The sequence below is a fragment of the Panthera leo genome, chromosome F2 (genome assembly GCF_018350215.1).
Source record: "Panthera leo isolate Ple1 chromosome F2, P.leo_Ple1_pat1.1, whole genome shotgun sequence".
Classification (NCBI taxonomy): domain Eukaryota; kingdom Metazoa; phylum Chordata; class Mammalia; order Carnivora; family Felidae; genus Panthera; species Panthera leo.
In genome coordinates, this window is record NC_056695.1 from 72,095,733 (window position 1) to 72,114,289 (window position 18,557).

Below are 18,557 nucleotides of genomic sequence, written 5' to 3' on the forward strand. Positions count from 1 at the left end.
CTAAGCCCCTTACGTGGTCTCAACGCCTTACCTGACCCAGCCCCTGCCCATCTCCATGACCTGACTTTTCAAACCTTCCTCCTCCTTTCCCACACTGCAGCCTTGCGTCCGGTGGTCACTCTCGGAATGTGCCACTCTAAGGGTCTCTCACCTGCTGTCCCCTCACTTGGACTTTCCCGGACCCAGACCTCTTCCTCTTTGCTTCTTTCCATCCTTCGTGCCACACTCCACAGCCTCCCTCCTCCCACCCTGCTCCCCGATCGCTGATTTTCTTAAATTATACGCCACCAGAAGTTAACTTCTTCGTTAATGTTATTTATTGGCTTTATTGTCTCTCCCGCTACCTACTGAATCCCCAGTCACTAGAGCAATGTCTGGCAAAGGAGAAGATGCTTAATTTAAATACTTGTGGAATACGTGAACGAATAGCCCTCAGGTAGAGGAAGGACCAAAGTAATTCTGACGTAGCCACTGTGATTTATTTCCTTTTGCATTCCCAGGACACGGTGCTACCACCCCCCAGAGCTTGTTCCAAAATGGAAAAGCAGTGACAGGGGAGAGGGGCTGGAGGCGGGCAGTGGTGGTGGCTGCTATGGCCAGGGGGCGCTTTGCAGAAGAGCAGGGTCTTGGGGACTGAAATGGGAGTGTGCAGGGGTGGCATGGCATCCCAGCAGAGGGAACAGCATGTGCAAAGGTGCAGAGGCACGGAGGAGCATGTTGTATGTGGTCAATACACATTAACTCTCACCTTCTCTGTTGGCATCCCCCTTCACAAAACAAGCGTTAGCAAGGCTCTTTACTCAGTCTTCCCCTGGGAATAACATGCCACCCCTAGCCTGGTGCCCACTCCATCCTTGCCCAACATGGCAGATAGGCTGCTGTCTCCTCCGGCCTCTCCCTTGAGGGTCTCCCTGAGCTCCTGCCACCAGGAGGACCCCTTTCTGGCCAGTAGCACGGGCCTGTTGCCAGTGAGCCTGAGACCCACACCCGTATCACTGACTGCTTTTGGGAAAGGGACACTCTCTTTACGATACACAAGAAGCCAGGAGGCTGTGAGCCCCGAATCACTAGGGTCCAACAGGAATAAAGCCTGCCTGTGGATTTCGAAGCCAGCAGAAAGGGGCGCAGAACCAAGAAGACCTACTATGTTCCAGGCACTGTGCTAACTGCTTTCGTGGACTGGCTCATTGAATCCTCACTGCAGGAGGAAACTGAGGCTCACAGGGGCTAGTGGCTTGCCCAAGGTCACGTAGCAAGGAGGCGTCAGGAGAGTCTCTTATTAACGGTTACGTATAAATCACAGTAAGATGAAGGGAGCAAGTCAGACAACCTTAATGGTGTCCCTGGATCCAACAGTGCCTGAAGCCAGCCCCAGCTGTGGGCTTTTCTTTCTGTTCCACAGCTTATGACTGAAAGATGTCCAACTGTATGGAACACTTCTGCCAGAGAGGTAGAAGGACTTACCCAGAGGATCTCCCCATCAGTCTGGGGACCACAGAAGGACCCAGGTCCCCTGGCTCCTCTCCAGGACTGGCCACCTGCCCTGCTTATGGCTTCCTGTGAAGACTGCCTGCCCTCTGTGTACCGGTCAAACTCATGTGAACTTTCACTTGAACTCCTGGCAAGGGGGAGCCAGAGCCCTCTAAGATTACACGTGCTCCTTCCAGTTTCTATCAGTTGCTTTATCCCCAAATAAGATCATGGCGTTCAATCCAAGAGCGATCCAAGACCCAAACCAGATAGATGGGACACCCCGAGGTGAAATGGAATGACCTCGAGTTACCAGCAGGAACGGCCTTCCCTGATTAAAAGAAACACACGTGCCTAAGACCTGCCAGAAGGAAGGGGTGATCACAACTGTCAGGGCCAACATCAAAGCTGTCAGTGTTGCTATGTAATTTACGACCCGGTCTGCAGACAACCCTTCATCCCCTGTGATAATTGTCACCTTCCCTCTCCTGCTACTCAGAGAGCCCCACTGCCGGGCAGAGGCGGGAAAGCGGGACGATGGGAGTCAGAAGATGTGGGCTTCAGAGAGGGTGGAGCATGGGGGAATTCGGGCAAGACATCTTCTCACATGTCACATCCCTCAGTGGCTCCCGAGTGCCCAGTCACCCATTCACTCAACAAACATTTACTAAGCGCCCACTCTGTGCTAGGCACTGTGACCCTACAGATGGTGGTAAGTAAAAGTGTGATGCCCCCCCCCCCCCCGCCTCGTGGCAGTTATCACCTAGGGAGAAAGACTGACATGAATAAAGGCCAGATGGTCATATACACTCCCCGCCCCCCGACACACACACACACACACACACACACACACACACACACACACAAAGAACATGGGGAGTTGCACAGGAGGTGCACTGTGACAAAGCTAGCCACGTTGGAAGGAGGTGTCAGGTAAGGCTTCCCCAGGGAAGAGCCCTTTAAGCTGGGACTTGGATGAGCAAGAACTCACTAGAAAAAGGGGGAAGAGGGGAAGGGCGCCCCGGGGGGTCTCCCTGCCAAGGGCGGCATCTGGGAAGGTCCCAGGAATGGAGAAAATAGAGGTCTGGAGGGAACCAACAGAACCCGAGTCTGGCTGGAGGGCAGACAAAGAGAGGTGAGCACAGAGATGTGGTGCAGCAGGGGCAGGCCCCCCTAGGGAGGGGGGCGAGGGTGGGCAAAGGTTTATACTTATCTGAGGACAAGGGAACCACAGGCAGGGGCCTCCACAGTGTCACCGCCCTGTCTCCTGACCCTCGGATCCACCTCTCAACCCATCAAACTCCGGCCTGCCGGGTGGAGGATGCTCTCGCGGAAAGAGTACGAGATCTGCGGGGCTGCTGTGCCAGACGCCAGGGGCAGAGACCCAGACCCACATTTCAGAAGAGACTGGTGGTCAAAGGCGGGGCTCAAGGTCTGAACTCTGCCTGTGATCCGATGGGATGAGCTGCACAAAGGAGGTTAGAGGAGAGGATGGGGAACACAAGGCTGACTCTCAGCGCACACAAATAATGGCCTGGAGGGATCGCCGAGGTGGGCCAGACGTTGCTGTGCCGGAGGGTCATTGGAAAGAGCCAAAGCAGGGGCGCCTGGGCGGCCCAGTCGGTTAAACATCCCACTTCGGCTCAGGTCAGGATCTCACAGCTCGTGGGTTCGAGCCCCGCGTCGGGCTCTGTGCTGACAGCTCCATGCTTCGGATGGAGCCTCCAGGCTTTGGATGGAGCCTGTTTCGGATTCTGGGTCTCCCTCTCTCTGCCCCTCCCTGCTCATGCTCTGTCTATCTCTCTCTCTCAAAAATAAACATTAAAAAAAATAAATTAAACAAACAAACAATGAATAAAAGAGCCAAAGCAGAACGCAGACTCCTGCACACCCCTCTAAGGAAGCCGGCCAGAACTCGCTGGCTCTCTCCATCTCCACTTCACTTGGTTAGTGATGCGGGCACTTCCGTGTTTGTCTCCCTGGGACCCAGTACCCCCTTCTCCTGATGACTGTACTCCAAGTTTCCCTCGGGGAAGCCACCCCTTCCCTGTTCCCATGGTGCTGACTGTACACCCCTCCCCCAGCTCTGGATGGTCAGGTGAGGTGGACACGTGACCCAAGTTGGACCAAGGGGAATCGAGTCAGAGATTTTGCTAGAACTTCTGGGAAGAAAAGCTCTATTTACTGGGGTTGTTAGGCTAGCGACTGTAGGCCAGCTCCCGGAAACTGCAGCATGCAGAACTCAAGGACGAAGCCAGCACAGGAGAACGCACTGCTGGGATGTGAGGGAGGAAGGGTGACGTTCAGTGGTGGTGCGGAGGGGAAAAAGAGAAACCAAACCTTTGAAGCCAACCATTTCTGGGGCCAGGTTTTAGCCCTTACCTCCTCTCTCAATGTGAGCAAGTAAATCCCTTTACTGTGTCGGCCGGTCTGAACTGGGTCCCTGTCACCCAAAACCAAGACGGTAGCTATACATTCCCTTGTGATCGAAGGCACGGCCTGCCCGCGCCCCATTACCGGGCTTGGGTAGGATGGAGCGGGCACGAGGGAATTCGGACAGCAGCCTCAGCCGCCACGCCTGCCACGGGTCTGAGTCCAGGGCCTGGCACACGAAGGACACACACACAACCACAGGTCCAAACTTGGCAGAATTACCTGCGAAAAAGCCATCGCCAATCTCCTCTCCTGACCAACCTTGCCATTTGGACACTTCTGACCCCTGGACCTCGCCCGGGAGAAGCAGCTAGAAGGAGACTCGCCCGGGCCACGGTCTGTGGCTCGGGCATCTAAGAGTCAATCATCCTGCAGCTGATGAAACGGCAGCAGTGATGAAGCGCACGGCGGGGCTCACAGTCCCTGCGGCCAGTCGTGTTAATCACCGGTCTGCAGGAACTGGCATGCCTCCGCCCGCGGTTCTGCCGCTGGGCCCAAAACACTAACTCCACACTTCGCCGAAGCCTGGCGAGCACGTTTCCACTTTGCAAGCTATGGTGCGTTCTTGCTGTGCGGATCAATTTTCAGGAAAACCTGTGTTGTTTATGAGCACCAAACCCCAAATATTTGCAGAGAAGCCCTTTTGGGAGTTTCTGGCACTCTGGGAACCCACACAAAGTGTTACCTACCTTTTTTTTTTTTAATGGAGAAAATCGTTCTCTATTCATATCTGCAAAATGCATTAGCTCCTAGCTTCCTTTTAAACCAAAACCGAATCACTTGAGTATCCAAGGCTGCTGCTTTCTCTAAGACGATTTTTGTTAAGTTGTAACATTACGGATGACCCGGGAAAGAAAAAAAATGTGCAAACAGAGACCAAGGTCCATACAAAAGGCCGGGTCCCATCCAATTCTCGATCACTGTATACACATACGAAGACCACCTCAGCTGTGAAAGGGTTCTTCAAGTAACAAGCCTAGAAATGGCATTTTATGTTGATGATCAAGCTTACGGGCCATTGATATGATTTCACCGATTTGTATTTACTGAACATCTACTATGTGCCAGGCTCTATGCCGGGCACTGGGATAACATTAGTGGATAAGCAGCCATCACCACTGTCTGCTGGGAGCTGGTGGTCTTGGTGGGGGGCGGGGCAGACACACACAAGTAAACAAATGATTCCAGATTATTGCAGTGCTAGAAGAAAACATGCAGGGTGCAGCCAGAGGGAATGCAGTGGCGAGGAAAGATCTGAGGAAGCAGCATGTAAGCTGAGACTCTAGGACAAGACTTGTCACTCTTACAAAGAGCAGGGGTTTGGGGGCCAGGAGGTGCAGGGAGAGTGGTCCTAGAGGCAGAGAAACAGCGCGAGGCAGAGTCCTGAGACAGCCAGTGCTCGCAGCCTCTGACAACTGAATGCTGTTGAGGAAATGGAGCCTTTGTGGGCCATGGTAACGAAACTGGATTTCATTTTAGGTAAAACGGGCAGGGGGCATCGGGGCCACTGATGGGTGTTAAGCCGGGGCAAAGCATGATCCCACACAGGAGCAGTGGAAAGAATAACCCATGTTGGCCAGCTTAATCTTGAGGTGCCTGCTAGACTTCCAAATGGAGATATTAATCAGGTGTTTGGGATAATCAAGTCTGGAACTCAGAGGAGAGGTTCAGCGGACACAGAGTTTGGAAGTATACAGTGAGCACACACAGGGTCTCCAAAAACACCGTGAGGTCGGTTGGAGCCAGGGACGCCCCGCTGAGAGGCTGAGCAAAGGGGCAGGGTCCCAAGAAGAAATTCAAATGGTGCCATGCAAGTCCAAAGAAAACAGAGTTTTTAGGGGGACGGAGTGGCCAGCTGGGGCAAATGCCTCCCGGGAGCTGAGCCGACCCGCAGAGCAATTCTGAAGCTTTGAGACTCGAGGAGGGGTCTCCTCTTAAACAGCTTTCCTGAGGACCCAGGGATGATGTAGGGACGTAGCGAATGGTAGGCATTCCAGGCTCCGGGGCCAGACTCCCTGTAACTGACCTCCACCTCTGCCGTTTCGCAGCAGCACGTCCTCAGCCAACTTCCCAAACCTCCAGGAGCGTCAGCCGGTCTTTACAACAGAAATAATAGTATCTGCCTCACAGGGCTGTTGTGGGGTTAAATGAGCTAATAAGTAGCAAGTGCTTAAGAGAGTAAATCGCCTGGCTCATGTTAAATGTTCAGTGTCAGCTATGATTATTGCTGTTATTGTTGTTATACTAATGAAAGTTAAGTGCCAACTGCTGGGTTTTGCATGCATAGTTGATCCTTGAACAACACGGGTTTGAACTGTGTGGGTTTTTTCTGACGAATGCTGTACAGCACTGTAAATGCATTGTCTCTTCCTTATGATTTTCTTCAACATTTTTTTCTCCAGCTTACTTGACTGTAAGAATACATATAACATACCAAATACATACTGATCAACGATTTATGTTAGCAGTAAGGCTTCCGGCTAACAGTAGGCTATTAGTAGTTAAGCTGTGGGGAGAGTCCAAGGTTATATGCAGTTTTGACAGCATGAGGGAGGAGTCAGCGCCTCGAACCCCTCTATTGTTCACGGGTCGGCCGGACACCTGGGTGGCTCAGTAAGTTAAGCATCTGACTTTGGCTCAGGTCATGATCTCACAATTTGTAAGTCTGAGTCCCCCATGGGGTGAGCTCGAGTCCCGCTTCAGGTGAGCCCCACTTCTCTCTCCCTCTCTCTCTTGTGGGATTCTCTCTCTCTCTCGCTGCCCCTTCGCTCACTTGTACCCTCTCTCTCTCAAAAAAAGAAGGGGGGGGGCCAACTATCGTCACTTATGTGGCAGATATCGTTATCCCCACTTTGCAGATGGAGAAACTTGCCTAGGACCACCCAGTAAAGTTCTGAGGGTGTCACTGGCATTCACATACAGGTCAGACTCAGTGCTCATAACCACTGCTCTGCAATTCCTCATGGGATGCCAAGATGTTAATGTCCAGGGCAAGGAAGGAAATGGCCCACTCGTGTATCAATTGTGTGCTATGGGCTGAGTGTTTGTGTCCCCCCAGATTCATTTGCTGAGACCCTAACCGCCAGTGTGACGGTATCAGCAGGTAGGACCTCTGGGAGGTGATTAGGTCATAAGGGTGGAGCCCTCATGATTGGCATTTGTGTCCGTATCAAAGGGACCCCAGACATCATGTGAGGACACAGTGGAAAGACAGTCAGTCATCTGTGAGCCAGGGGGTGGGCTCTCACTGGACTTGGAATCTGCCGGCACCTTGATCTTGCACTTCCCAGCCGCCATAAGCGTGAGAAATAAATGTTTGTTGTGGAAGCCCCTCAGTCTGCCGTACTTCTGTTCGAGTAGCCTGAACTAAACATTGTGTTTCTTCCACTTGTGTTTCCAGGGGGACCCACTGGTTTTAAACTGGTTCTGGGTGGCGCCTGGGTGGCTCAGTCGGTTAAGCACCTGACTCTTGGTTTCAGCTCAGGTCATGATCTCACAGTTTCGTGGGTTCGAGCCCCGTGTCGGGCTCTGAGCTGACAGTGCAGAGCCTGCCTGGGAGTCTCTCTCCGTCCTTTCCCCCCACTCGCCCGGTCTCTGTCTCTCTCAAAATAAATAAGTAAGTAAAACTTTTAAAAAATTGGTTCTGGCATGCATATGGCTATTGGAAAACCCAATCGTACCCTGCATCTGCCAGAGTCGCAGATTCATGAAGAGGTGAGGCTGTGCTGGACAAGAAGCCTCCTTGGGGAGGTGGGGGGGGGGCATGGTCCCCCATGTGCACGGAGCTCCAGCTTGCGGCCCTGCCTGTGCCACAGCGGCTCTGCTCCCATCTGGTTTATACACTAAGCCCTCTCTTAGCATGCACATGAACAAAATATTCTGCGGATACAAAAGTTTCAAAACTGCAAGACTCGTCTTTTCTCAGGCTGCACCTGCATCAGAATCACCTGTGGTGGTTGCTTAACACGAGGAGTGCTCGGCCTCACTACAAACCGAAGGAATCAGAAAGAGCAGAGGGAGTTTGCTCTTTAACCGGATCCCCAGGTAACGCACGTGCTTGTTCCAGTTTGAGAACCACGCGAGAATCTCTATTACTGTGCGGGTCCAGCACGCTAGCCGTTAGCCACTTACGGCTAATTTCAATTTCAATTTCAATTCATTAAGACTAATTAAACTTTGGGGGCACCTGGCTGGCTCAGTCCGTTAAGCGTCCGACTCTTGATTTTGGCTCTGGTCATGATCTCCTGGTTCTTGAGATGGAGACTGAGCCCGAGCCCCGAGTGTGGGGGGGTGTTGTGTCGACATTGCAGAGCCTGCTTGGGATTGTCTCTCTCCCTCTCTCTCTGCCCCTTCCCTGCTTGAGCACATGCTTGTGCATTCTCTCTCTCAATCTCAAAATAAATAAACTTAAAAAAAAAAAGGTTAAGTAAACTTTAAAAATTCCATTTCTCAGTTGCACTAAGCACATTTTAAGTGCTCAACAGTCACATGTGGCTAATGGACACCACACAGAACATCCATCATTGTAGAAAGTTCTGCTGAACAGCCCAAACATCTAGACCCCTAAATCCACTTGAATAATGTACCTCATGTGTTTTACACCAAGCCACTAAATTCAGTCATCATTTCCTACCATTTTTAACTATATTCAAGGCTTCATATGCTACCTAAGGAAACAGTATTATACCTTCCGTATTGGCCAGAAATTACCTGCCATGTATCTATTTCCCCCGACACACTCCGAGAGCCTCGAAGGCAAGAATCATGCATGTATTATTTAGGTGTGTATACTCAGTGCCTAGAGCATAAATAAATGCTTGGGAATTGCTTAATTGGCCCACATAACATAAATGAAATATGAAGCTGACAGTGATTTGTCCTTGCGGAAAGCACTCACCAGCAAATCCATTAGGATGGCTAGTATCACAAAAACAGAAAATAACAAGTGTAGGCAAGTATGTGGAGAAATCGGAATCCTTGTGCACCGTTGGTGGGAATCTAAAATGGTGCAGCCACTACGGAAGACGGTAGGGAGGTTCCTCAAAAAAAAAAAGAAAAGAAAAGAAAAAGAAACATAAAACTACCATATGATCGAGCAGCTCTACTTCTGGGTATATACCCAAAAGATCTGAAAGCAGGGTCTTGAAGTGATATTTGTGCACCTATTTACAGCTGCATTATTCACAATAGTCAAAAGATGGAAGCAATCTACGTGTCCATCAATGGAAGAATGGAGAAGCAAACTGTGGTACGTCCGTAACGATGGGATATCAGCCAACCTTGAAAAGGAAGCCAATTCTGACGTGTGCTACGACACAGATGAATCTTGAAGACACTGTGGTAAGATAAGCCAGTCACAAAAAGACCAATGCTATACGACTCCCCTTTTATGGGGCACCTGGAGTCGTCCAATTCATGAAGAGAGAAAACAGACTGGTTGGCTGCCAGGGGCTAGAGCAAGGGGGACGTGAGGAATTGTTAATGGGGCCAGAGGTTCAGTTTTGCAAGATGAGAAAAGTTCTGGAGATGCATAGCGGTGATGGTTGCCCAAAAACATGAATGTATTTAATACCACTTAAAAAAATCATTAAGATGGTAAATTTTAGGTCATGTGTATTTCAGCACAATTAAAAATGCTTTAGGTAAGTAAATAATACATTTATGTGTGTGTGTGTGCATGCGAGTGTGTGTGTGTGTGTGTGTTAAAGCATTTATCAACACCAACGAGAAGAAACATATCAGCCCCATGGCTTAGAGACAATGTCTTTGGAAGAACCCTGATTCACAATCTACCCAATGTGCCACAGGCGAGTGCTAGAGGCAGAGGGAGGGAGACGCGAAGATGAGACACAGAGAGGCATTGTCAAAAGCCTGACCCGGAACCACACCTCCACAGAGGGAGCTTCTGTGACAATCCCAGGGCGAAAGGGAGCCTCTGGGTTCCCTTGACTTATTCTACCGCTTAGAATCCTCGCCAACAGCACTGCACCGAGCTGACCATCAGAATTCCTGGAAAGGCTTCACCCTGGGAGGTTCTGATTCCATACACCGGGGGGGCTTTATCTTTACAGGGTTCTGCAGGGGAGCCAGGGTTGGGAGCCCCATTCTGTAGAACTTGTATCTTCCTCATATCATGCTGTATCTCTTAATGCACCCGCTGTTCCCATCGTCCCATCTGGTTTGCAAACTTCTCGAGGGGAGTGACTGTGCCTTATCTCAATCCTGAGCATCAAAATCACCTGTGGAACTTTTTTTAAGACTGCAGATGCCTGGGGTCTATCACACATCTATTAAGTCGGCATCCCCAAGCATCTGTATTCTTTTAAAAGCCCTCGAAAGGGATTCTGATCACACCCCTAGACAGAGACCTACCGCACTGTGGGCTAAGAGTGCTTGACACAGGGTCTGCTCCCCATTTGCTGAGCGATAGGACGCAGCCCCTTTGACTAAGTATCTGAAAGAGACAATGCGTGTGTTTCGTCTGTGTTACTGATTCTAAATATTTTACTAAGAACATTTTGCACAGGATTTAAACCAAATGATAAAGAAAAGACAACAATTAGCAGTTGGCGGGCACCTACTACGTGCCAGGGGCCCATCATGTGCTTCATGTGTATTTTCCCACTTAATCCTCAGTCCTAGGTCAGGAAGGTACTGTGACCTGTCTCCATCTTACAGAGGAGAAAACCGAAGCGCAGAGAAATTAACTCACTGCCTCAAAAAATGAAACTTTTTAAAAAATAATTATTTCCTTTAAAAAAATTTTTTTAATGTTGGTTTATTTATTTTGAGAGAGACAGAGAGAGAGACAGAGCAGGGGAGAGGGAGAGAGAGAGGGAGACAGAGAAACCCAGCTGGCTCTGTGCTGTCAGCACAAAGCCCAACGTGGGGCCCAAACTCACAAACCGAGAGATCATGACCTGAGCTGAAATCAAAAGTCAGACGCTTAACGGACCGAGCCACCCAGGTGCCCTAAAACTTAACTTTTTTTTTTTTTTAACGTAACATTTAGATTACAAACATTTCATAACTTTAGAAAAGTGATCATAATCTTTTTTAATGACTACATTGTTTTTCAGTATTTTACCCTAATTTTTTTTTTTTTTTTTATCATTTTGTTCTAATTTGTTGAATCCTCCTTGTAGGGCAGGCTTTTATCTTGTTTACAACTGTTTACCATTTTAAATGCACATCTTCGTGCTGGGGTGGAGGCGGGGATATTTTCTGTATTTCCAAAAGCCTTTCCTTAGGAAAGATTACGCGGAAATGTTCTGACGGTGAGCGGCATTAAATAGTGAACCAAAGGGGGGGCCTGGGTGGCTCAGTCGGTTAAGCTCCTGACTCTTGATTTCGGCTCAGGTCAAGATCTCACAGCTTGTAAGTTTGAGTCCTGAGTCAGGCTCTGCACTGACAGTGTGGAGCCTGCTTGGGATTTTCTCTTTCTCTCTTTCTCTTTTTCTCTTTCTCTTTCTCTCTCTGCCCCTTCCCTACTTGAGCTCTTTCTCTCTCTCAAAATACATAAATAAACATGAAAAACAAATTTTTTAGTAAGTACTGAACAAGTCTCCATCGAGGGGAATGTGCGAATGAGCTGGGCAAGCCGTCTCTCCTGGATGGGCCATATTCCTTGGCACAGTCCTCATCAATGAGCACCAAATAGCTACGATGGGCCAGGTGCTCTTGTGAACGCTTTATAGATCCGATCCCCCCCTGGTCCTCACAAGACCCCTAGGGTGAGGTACAGACAGGCTGCCTGAAACAGAGAAAGGTGAAGAAATGTACCCAGGTTCACAAAACCAGCAAGAGCTGAACCAGGATAGGAGCCCACAGTTCTAACCACCAAGCCAGGCCTTCCGGTCAAGGCAGGTGTCCCCATGACACCCTCAATCAACCACCCCAAGAAACAAGAACAAATGACAGTGGCGGGAAAGAGCCCCGCCCATCACTCGGACCACACCAGACTCTCTCTGTAAGTGCGCCATGAAAATGTCCGCTTCACTTCCCTGGCACAAAATCCAGAATCGCTCGCTCAGAGCCACAGTCTCTGACCTCGAGGGTGTGTACCTTCTAGATGCAGAGAGAAAGTGAAGGAAGGAAGGGGAAGATGATCACACTCACTCCAGAGGCTCTGGTAGGGGCTTTGCATCATTGTATATAGTTGAGACAGGCTGAATTGTGTACCCCACCCCCCCTCCAAATGTTGATGTCCTGGAGCCCGTATCCATGAATGTGAGTTTACTTAAAAACTCAGTCCTTGCAGATGCAATTAAGACATAAATTAAGATGAGGTCACACCTGAGTAGGGCAGGCCCTTATTCCAAGGTGACCGGTGTCCATAAATTTCTTTCTTTCTTTTTCTTTTCTTTTTTTTTTTTTTTTTTTTTGCAACACAATAAACTTCTCTTGTCTTAATCACCAAGTTTGGAGTATGTTGTTAGAGCAGCCCTAGAGATGAATTCAACACTGCCTGGCCTTCCAGCTCTAGCAAGACAGAAGCGGTATTTTGTTCATCTCGGGGTCCCGGGAACTGGAGCCAACTCCCTGGCACGTAGTAGGGTGCTGACAATGTGTTTGAGTGAGCGAGTGAAGAAACTAATAAAGTACAAACGCGGTCGGAGAAGGAACTGTATCTTTTTTTTTTTTTTTTTAATTTTTTTTTTCAACGTTTTTTATTTATTTTTGGGACAGAGAGAGACAGAGCATGAACGGGGGAGGGGCAGAGAGAGAGGGAGACACAGAATCGGAAACAGGCTCCAGGCTCCGAGCCATCAGCCCAGAGCCTGACGCGGGGCTCGAACTCACGGACCGTGAGATCGTGACCTGGCTGAAGTCGGACGCTTAACCGACTGCGCCACCCAGGCGCCCCAAGGAACTGTATCTTTAATCTTGACAAGAGACCAGAGCAAATTAGGTGCTCAATAAACATTGCAGAATGAATTTTTTTTAAGTGAATGAATGAGAAGCTCAGGGAGGCTTTGCAGGGGATCTTATTCGTCTGTTTCCCAGGGATTCAGCAGGGGGCCTGGCACACAGTAGCTGCTTAATATATTTGAACCGGGGTTGGGGGTGAAGAGAGGGAGGGAGACCATCAAGATCAGAAACACGATTTCCCAAACCGTCATCCAGGTGAAACGTTCTTCCCTTTAGGTATCTAACCAAGGAATGGCCAATGCCATGCAATAACCCCGTGACTTGTGAGCAGCCTCAATGATACTGAAAGGGCTTTCACAGTGGAACTCGAATGCGGTTTTTCCAAAACACATTTCTTTTTCTTTTACATCCAGAAATCGTAAGGCTTTCCAACCCTCCCAACAATGTTAGAAATGCAGCTCAGAGTTGAGAGGTCAACGCTTCTGCGTTCAGCCCGAGGGACACATTTCCCGTCCATGCACAGCCTTCATTCCTGACCCCTGCCCTGTGGCCAAAAAGGGACATCAACCAGGCTCAGGGAAATTCAATTTGGGTTGACAGCTGGCAGCATGATAACAACGGGGCGTCTGCCTTGACCCTTTGGAGAAGCAAAGGCAGGCGGGGGTGGGGGAGGTCACGAAGGTTTCTCTGGGGCTTGGTAAACCTCCTAACGGAGGGTCTCAAGTTTCGGCTGGTTACTTTCCACATCCGGAGGAAAACCCTGATTTCTACTGCTGCCTCAGAATTCAGTTCTGCCTCCAACTGCTCCCCTGGTGGTATGTGGGGTGAGAAAAAGGAACCACGTTACTCTTCACTCCCCTGGACCTGAGCTTTCCCAGGAGTGGCAATAACACCGTGGCGAGGTGCGATTTCAGCCATTCGTTCACACATGCGTTCACATTAATAACCCACCAGACCAAGTATGAGGTCGCTGGACTTAGGCCTCAATGCATGTAGAGAATCTCTGCTCCTGTGGGATCCCCGTTCTTGTCTCCTGAACTCCCAGCTCTGACTCTCCTCTGCTCCACGGACACCAAGTATAGCATAGCAATCGTCAGAGTGACAAACACGAAAAAGCAGAGCTGACCCCTTCTCAGTGGTGGTTAACGGGCAAGGGAGGAACCAGCTTTCTGTTACCGGATGTCGCCCTCACGTGATCGGCTCACCCCCAGATGCTGGATCTCTCCTGCCTGTCGGAGGAGGCGGTTGAGGGGGACACCTACGTTATCTTAGCAGACACAGACCCTGTGTGTGGCAGGACTAGTTTGCACGCCCTCCTGTGGCCCCAGGGGGGTCGCACGCGGAGCCTGACCCTGGGGCAGTTGATCTGTATGGCATTTAGCCCTTTGCTTTGCTTCTGAACAGAAAGCCCCACGAGAACTGGCCACGCCTGCTGCTTGCTCCTTCGTATCCCCAAGCGCTCTGGCCCAGGCCCCTGGCACCTAGATAATAAGCAGTGGAGGCGGACATCATACAAAAGAGCCAACACACGAACAAAAAGAAACAAAGGTAGCAGCTTAAAGAGAGCCAAGCAGGCAGGTGTGGGTTTCGCTCATGCTCTGTGTGCCCCACGATGTGCTTCTATTGAAGTATAACATAAATACATAAAATTATTTGTGTCACAGGGGCACCTGGGTGGCCCCGTCGGTTAAGCGTCCGACTCTTGGTTTCGGCTCAGGTCACGATCCCACGGTTCGTGGGTTCAGGCCCTGCATCGGGCTCTGCGCTGACAGCACAGAGCCTGCTTGGGATTCTCTCTCTCCATCCTTCTCTGTCCCTCCCCTGCTCTCTCTCTAAAATAAACAATCACGTTAAAAAAAAATTTTTTTTTCATTACCTGTGTCACAGGTGTGCCATCCAAGGAATTTTTACACCTGTGTCACCAGCACCCAGGCGGGGAAACGGAACATCCACAGAACCTCAGGAGCAGGCCTCAGGCTCCCTTCCCATCGCTACCCTCACCACCCGGGGGTAAGCCGCGCCCCTGCCAGCTGCAGGACACCTCCTGAGTTACCTATCCTTGCTACTCTTTGCTTCATGTTGGGAAAACGAGACTTGCCACGCTGTGTTTAGAACGTGGGTGTGGTGCCTGGCCAACCACAGAGGTACAGCGCTAACACTCGAAGTCGTGGAAGTAGTGATGGCCACGGTACCAGCAGCAGCCAGGGCAGCAGAAGTAACAGGAGAGGGAGTCAGGACAGGGGGTTGCGACAGTAGGAGCAGCAGGATCAGTGACTGTGAAAGCAGTGGTGGTAACAGGAGAGGAGTAATGGCGGTAACAGAAGCCGTAGTGTTAACAGCAGAAGCGACAGGAGCTAACGCTTTGACAGCAATTATGTACATTCCAGGCACTGTTCCAAGTGCTTTACCTTAACTCCTCTAACGCTCGAAGCCACCCTTATAAAGATGCACAAAGTATCATTTCACTGAAGCCCTGAAAGGTTAAGTGGCTTTCCCAAGGTCACGTTAACTACGGATCCAGGGATCCGTGGATCCAGGGTTCAAACACCAGCAATCTGGCCACAGAGCCTCTCCTCTTTCTTTCTCTCTTTCACTCTTCATTCTTTCCTTCCTTCCTTCCTTCTACTTATTTATTTATTTAGTGAGTGAGTGAGTGAGCAGGGGAGGGGCAGAGAGAGAGAGGGAGACAGAGAAACCCAAGCAGGCTCCGCACTGTCAGTGCAGAACCCGACGAGGGGCTCGGACTCACAAACCGGGAGATCGTGACCTGAGCCGAAATCAAGAGTCAGACCCTTAACCGACTGAGCCACCCAGGCGCCCCCGAGCCTCTCCTCTTAAAAGCAATCTTTCCGTAACTCTTTGCTTGGCAAAGAAAGGTTTGTCCTCTAGGGTTCTCTTCTTTGTGTACAAGGAGCAACTCTCCATTTTGGCAAGCACGTAGTCTCGTAGAATGAAGACCGCATTTCCCAGCCTTCCTTGCAGCTGTGCAGAGCCTAAATTCCAGCCAACAGAATATAAGTAGAAGCAGCACATGCATTACCCAGAAGCATCCTTAAATGGAGAGAGCCTGCCTTTCTTCTTCTCTTGCCTTCTTCCTGCTGGCAGATATGATGTCCTGAGCAGCAGCAGCTACAATGGACCATGAGGTGACTTGGGAATGAAGGCCCACATGGCAGAGAAAAAAGAGCAAATGCCCGGCTGTCGCGCAGATTGCCACAGCAGCCCTGCACGACTTGTGTCTGAACTTTCAGGTAAGGGAGAAATATACCTAATATCTTCTTTAAGCCAATGTTCATTTAGATTTTACAGGATTCATAGCAAAACCTAATACTCAATAATCCTTGCAATTATAATTAATATCACCTGAAAAGACCCCTGCAAAACTATCACTTTTGTGTTGGACTCTTGACTTAAAAACAAAGCAAAATGAAACATGACTTTGTGTATTTCCCACCCCCCCCAACAGATAAACTGTGAACATAAGCATACAAAGCCTCATTGACCCTGGAAGGTAGGAACAGTTCCTTGTCAATTCATGTTGGGGTCACACTGAAGCCCCTCAGGTTGGTCTCCCTGCCTCCAGTCTCTCTCATCCGTTCAGGACACTTTTGCTTGTCTTATACTTAAAAACTATTTTTATCCTAAAAATTGAAACAATTACGACGCTCTATATGTGCCTCCTGTACGCAAGTCACGTTATTGTCTAGTTTTGTCTAACCTGCGTGCAAAAATATAAATATGATGATTTCCCTTTCAGAGATGAAAGAAACAGAGAAGGTCAGTGATTTGCCTGAGGTCACACAGCAAGTTGGTGGCAAAGCCAGAATTCCACCACTCCCTCCAGCACCCAGGCTCTTTCCACCCCACCAAGCTGGTTTCTGGGAAACACCAGTCACAGCAGACCCATCCTGCGTCACGTGACCCTGGCAACTTTAAGATTCTCAGACTCTATGACTCTTCTCTGCCTCTTCTTGCCCACTCTAATTTTTTATCATCCTTTAACACAAACTTCCACCCACTGAGGCCAGATGCCTTGGATTCCATCACATGCCCCTACACCAGGCCTCAGTATTTCCAGCTGCAAAATGGGGCAAATCATACCTCCACCAAGAGGCAACATGGCAGAGAAGAAAAAGGCAGGAGACCCGGAGTCAGGAAAAACTGACTTCAAATCCAGCTGGGCACATTCTTTACCTGTAAAATGAATGTAGCAATTCCTACCTGGTGGGATTACTGGGTGGACTGAACGATGTTTCTAAGAGTCGCTCGGCTGAAAATAGCACCCATCCCTGACAAGTGTCATCCTTGTTACTATTCCTGACTTCATCCGGTGCCACCACCCTGACACATTTCCTTCTGCACAAAGGACACGGGTGATGTGGCAGCAAGCACTCTGAGAAGCCTTACAAATGCCACACATGTGTTTGCCACTAATATTCGCACCCACCGTGTCTCTGTCAGATTCTCGTCCGCAGTTTGCTCAAATTTCGCATTTCAACCCCCGCCCCAAGAATCCCTCCACATTTCCCAGGCTGTGCGCTCTGGACAGGATGGGCTGAGGCCACTCACCGATTCCATAGCGAATCTCTCGACGAAAAACTGGAGAGCCTGGAGGCTGAAGATCTCATGTCTCAGCCGTCACATCAGAAAATTACCTGGATGGGGGCAGGAGAAAAGGGGACAAGCGTCATCCAGCGGGACCGGGCAGAAGACATGGTCTCAGACCAACACGCGATTTCATTTGGAGGCTGGCATCCTCGTTAGGAATGTTCCTACACCACCGAGTGGCCGTCCAGGAACGGGAAGGAAAAGAGCCAGCAAACCACGGTTTCGGCGATCCACTTTGGAGCTGGTATCGCCACTCTTGGATCTGTGCGAATGCTCAGGCAGCCTTCGTGTGTTCTATTTCTAGTTCTACAGCGGAGAGCAATTTACAAGTCATTAATTTCTCTAAACATGAAATCAGAGCGTGCTCACAGGTGCGACAGACAGACCCAAGCAGCTCTGTGCCCACGGGGAACGTGGAGGTGTTCCCCCAGCCCAGGGAACCAGCCCAGGGAGGAGGTACAGCCATATGAATATACATATTTCAGGACAGCCCCTCTGAACCTGAGAGAGGATTTTAATTAATGCATGCATACCAAAGCTTAATTGCTGAGTGCACAGAGCACAGGAAGTCTGGGATAAAAGGTGTTACGTAAGGGAACAGCTTCAATATTTGCAGAATGGAGGAGAAATAGAGGTAGGGAGTGAAAACAAGATGAGCCAAGACACCTGCTGGGTCCTTCTCCAGGGATCCCTAGCTCAGAGTGGCACCTCCATTGGGGCCAGGACCTGGGGACACTCTTGACCCACCGTCTTCCTAATCCATCCCCAGTCCTGTCTCATTTACTTCCTAAAGATCTCTTCCTAAAGATCTCTCGGTCTCTCTCTCTCTCTCTCTCTCTCTTTCTCTCTCTCCCCATCCTCACAACACAGCCCGGGACCAAGCCTCCACCATTCCCACCTGGGTGCCTACAACTGCCTCCTTCCTGGTCTCCTCTCATCCCCACTTCTCCCCCTGCAATCTGGTCCCCCCCACACTGAAGCGAGAATCATCTCCACGGGTTTTTTTTTTTAACCTTTTACTGTAGAGAATTTTGTAGACACAAAAACAGAGAATATCCTGAACAGCCGTGCACCTACCACCCAGCCCCGACCGCCATCAACTCACAACCAATCCTTCCTCTCCCCACGCTATTATTTCCAAGCAAATAATCTCACCATTTCAGTCACAAATAGAA

General features: G+C 49.8%; 1 protein-coding gene across 2 annotated transcripts in view; it reads right to left on the bottom strand.

The window, feature by feature from the left end:
* The window catches only part of ASAP1 (ArfGAP with SH3 domain, ankyrin repeat and PH domain 1), a 311,003-nt gene extending 293,574 nt beyond the window's left edge, over positions 1 to 17,429 (bottom strand). For both annotated transcript variants that reach the window (XM_042923771.1, XM_042923770.1), the window contains exon 1: positions 17,344 to 17,429. In XM_042923771.1, the coding sequence (XP_042779705.1) occupies positions 17,344 to 17,402 (59 nt within the window). In that variant the 5' untranslated portion in view covers positions 17,403 to 17,429. The remainder of the gene's footprint in view (positions 1 to 17,343) is intronic.
* Positions 17,430 to 18,557: the final 1,128 nt, after the last annotated feature.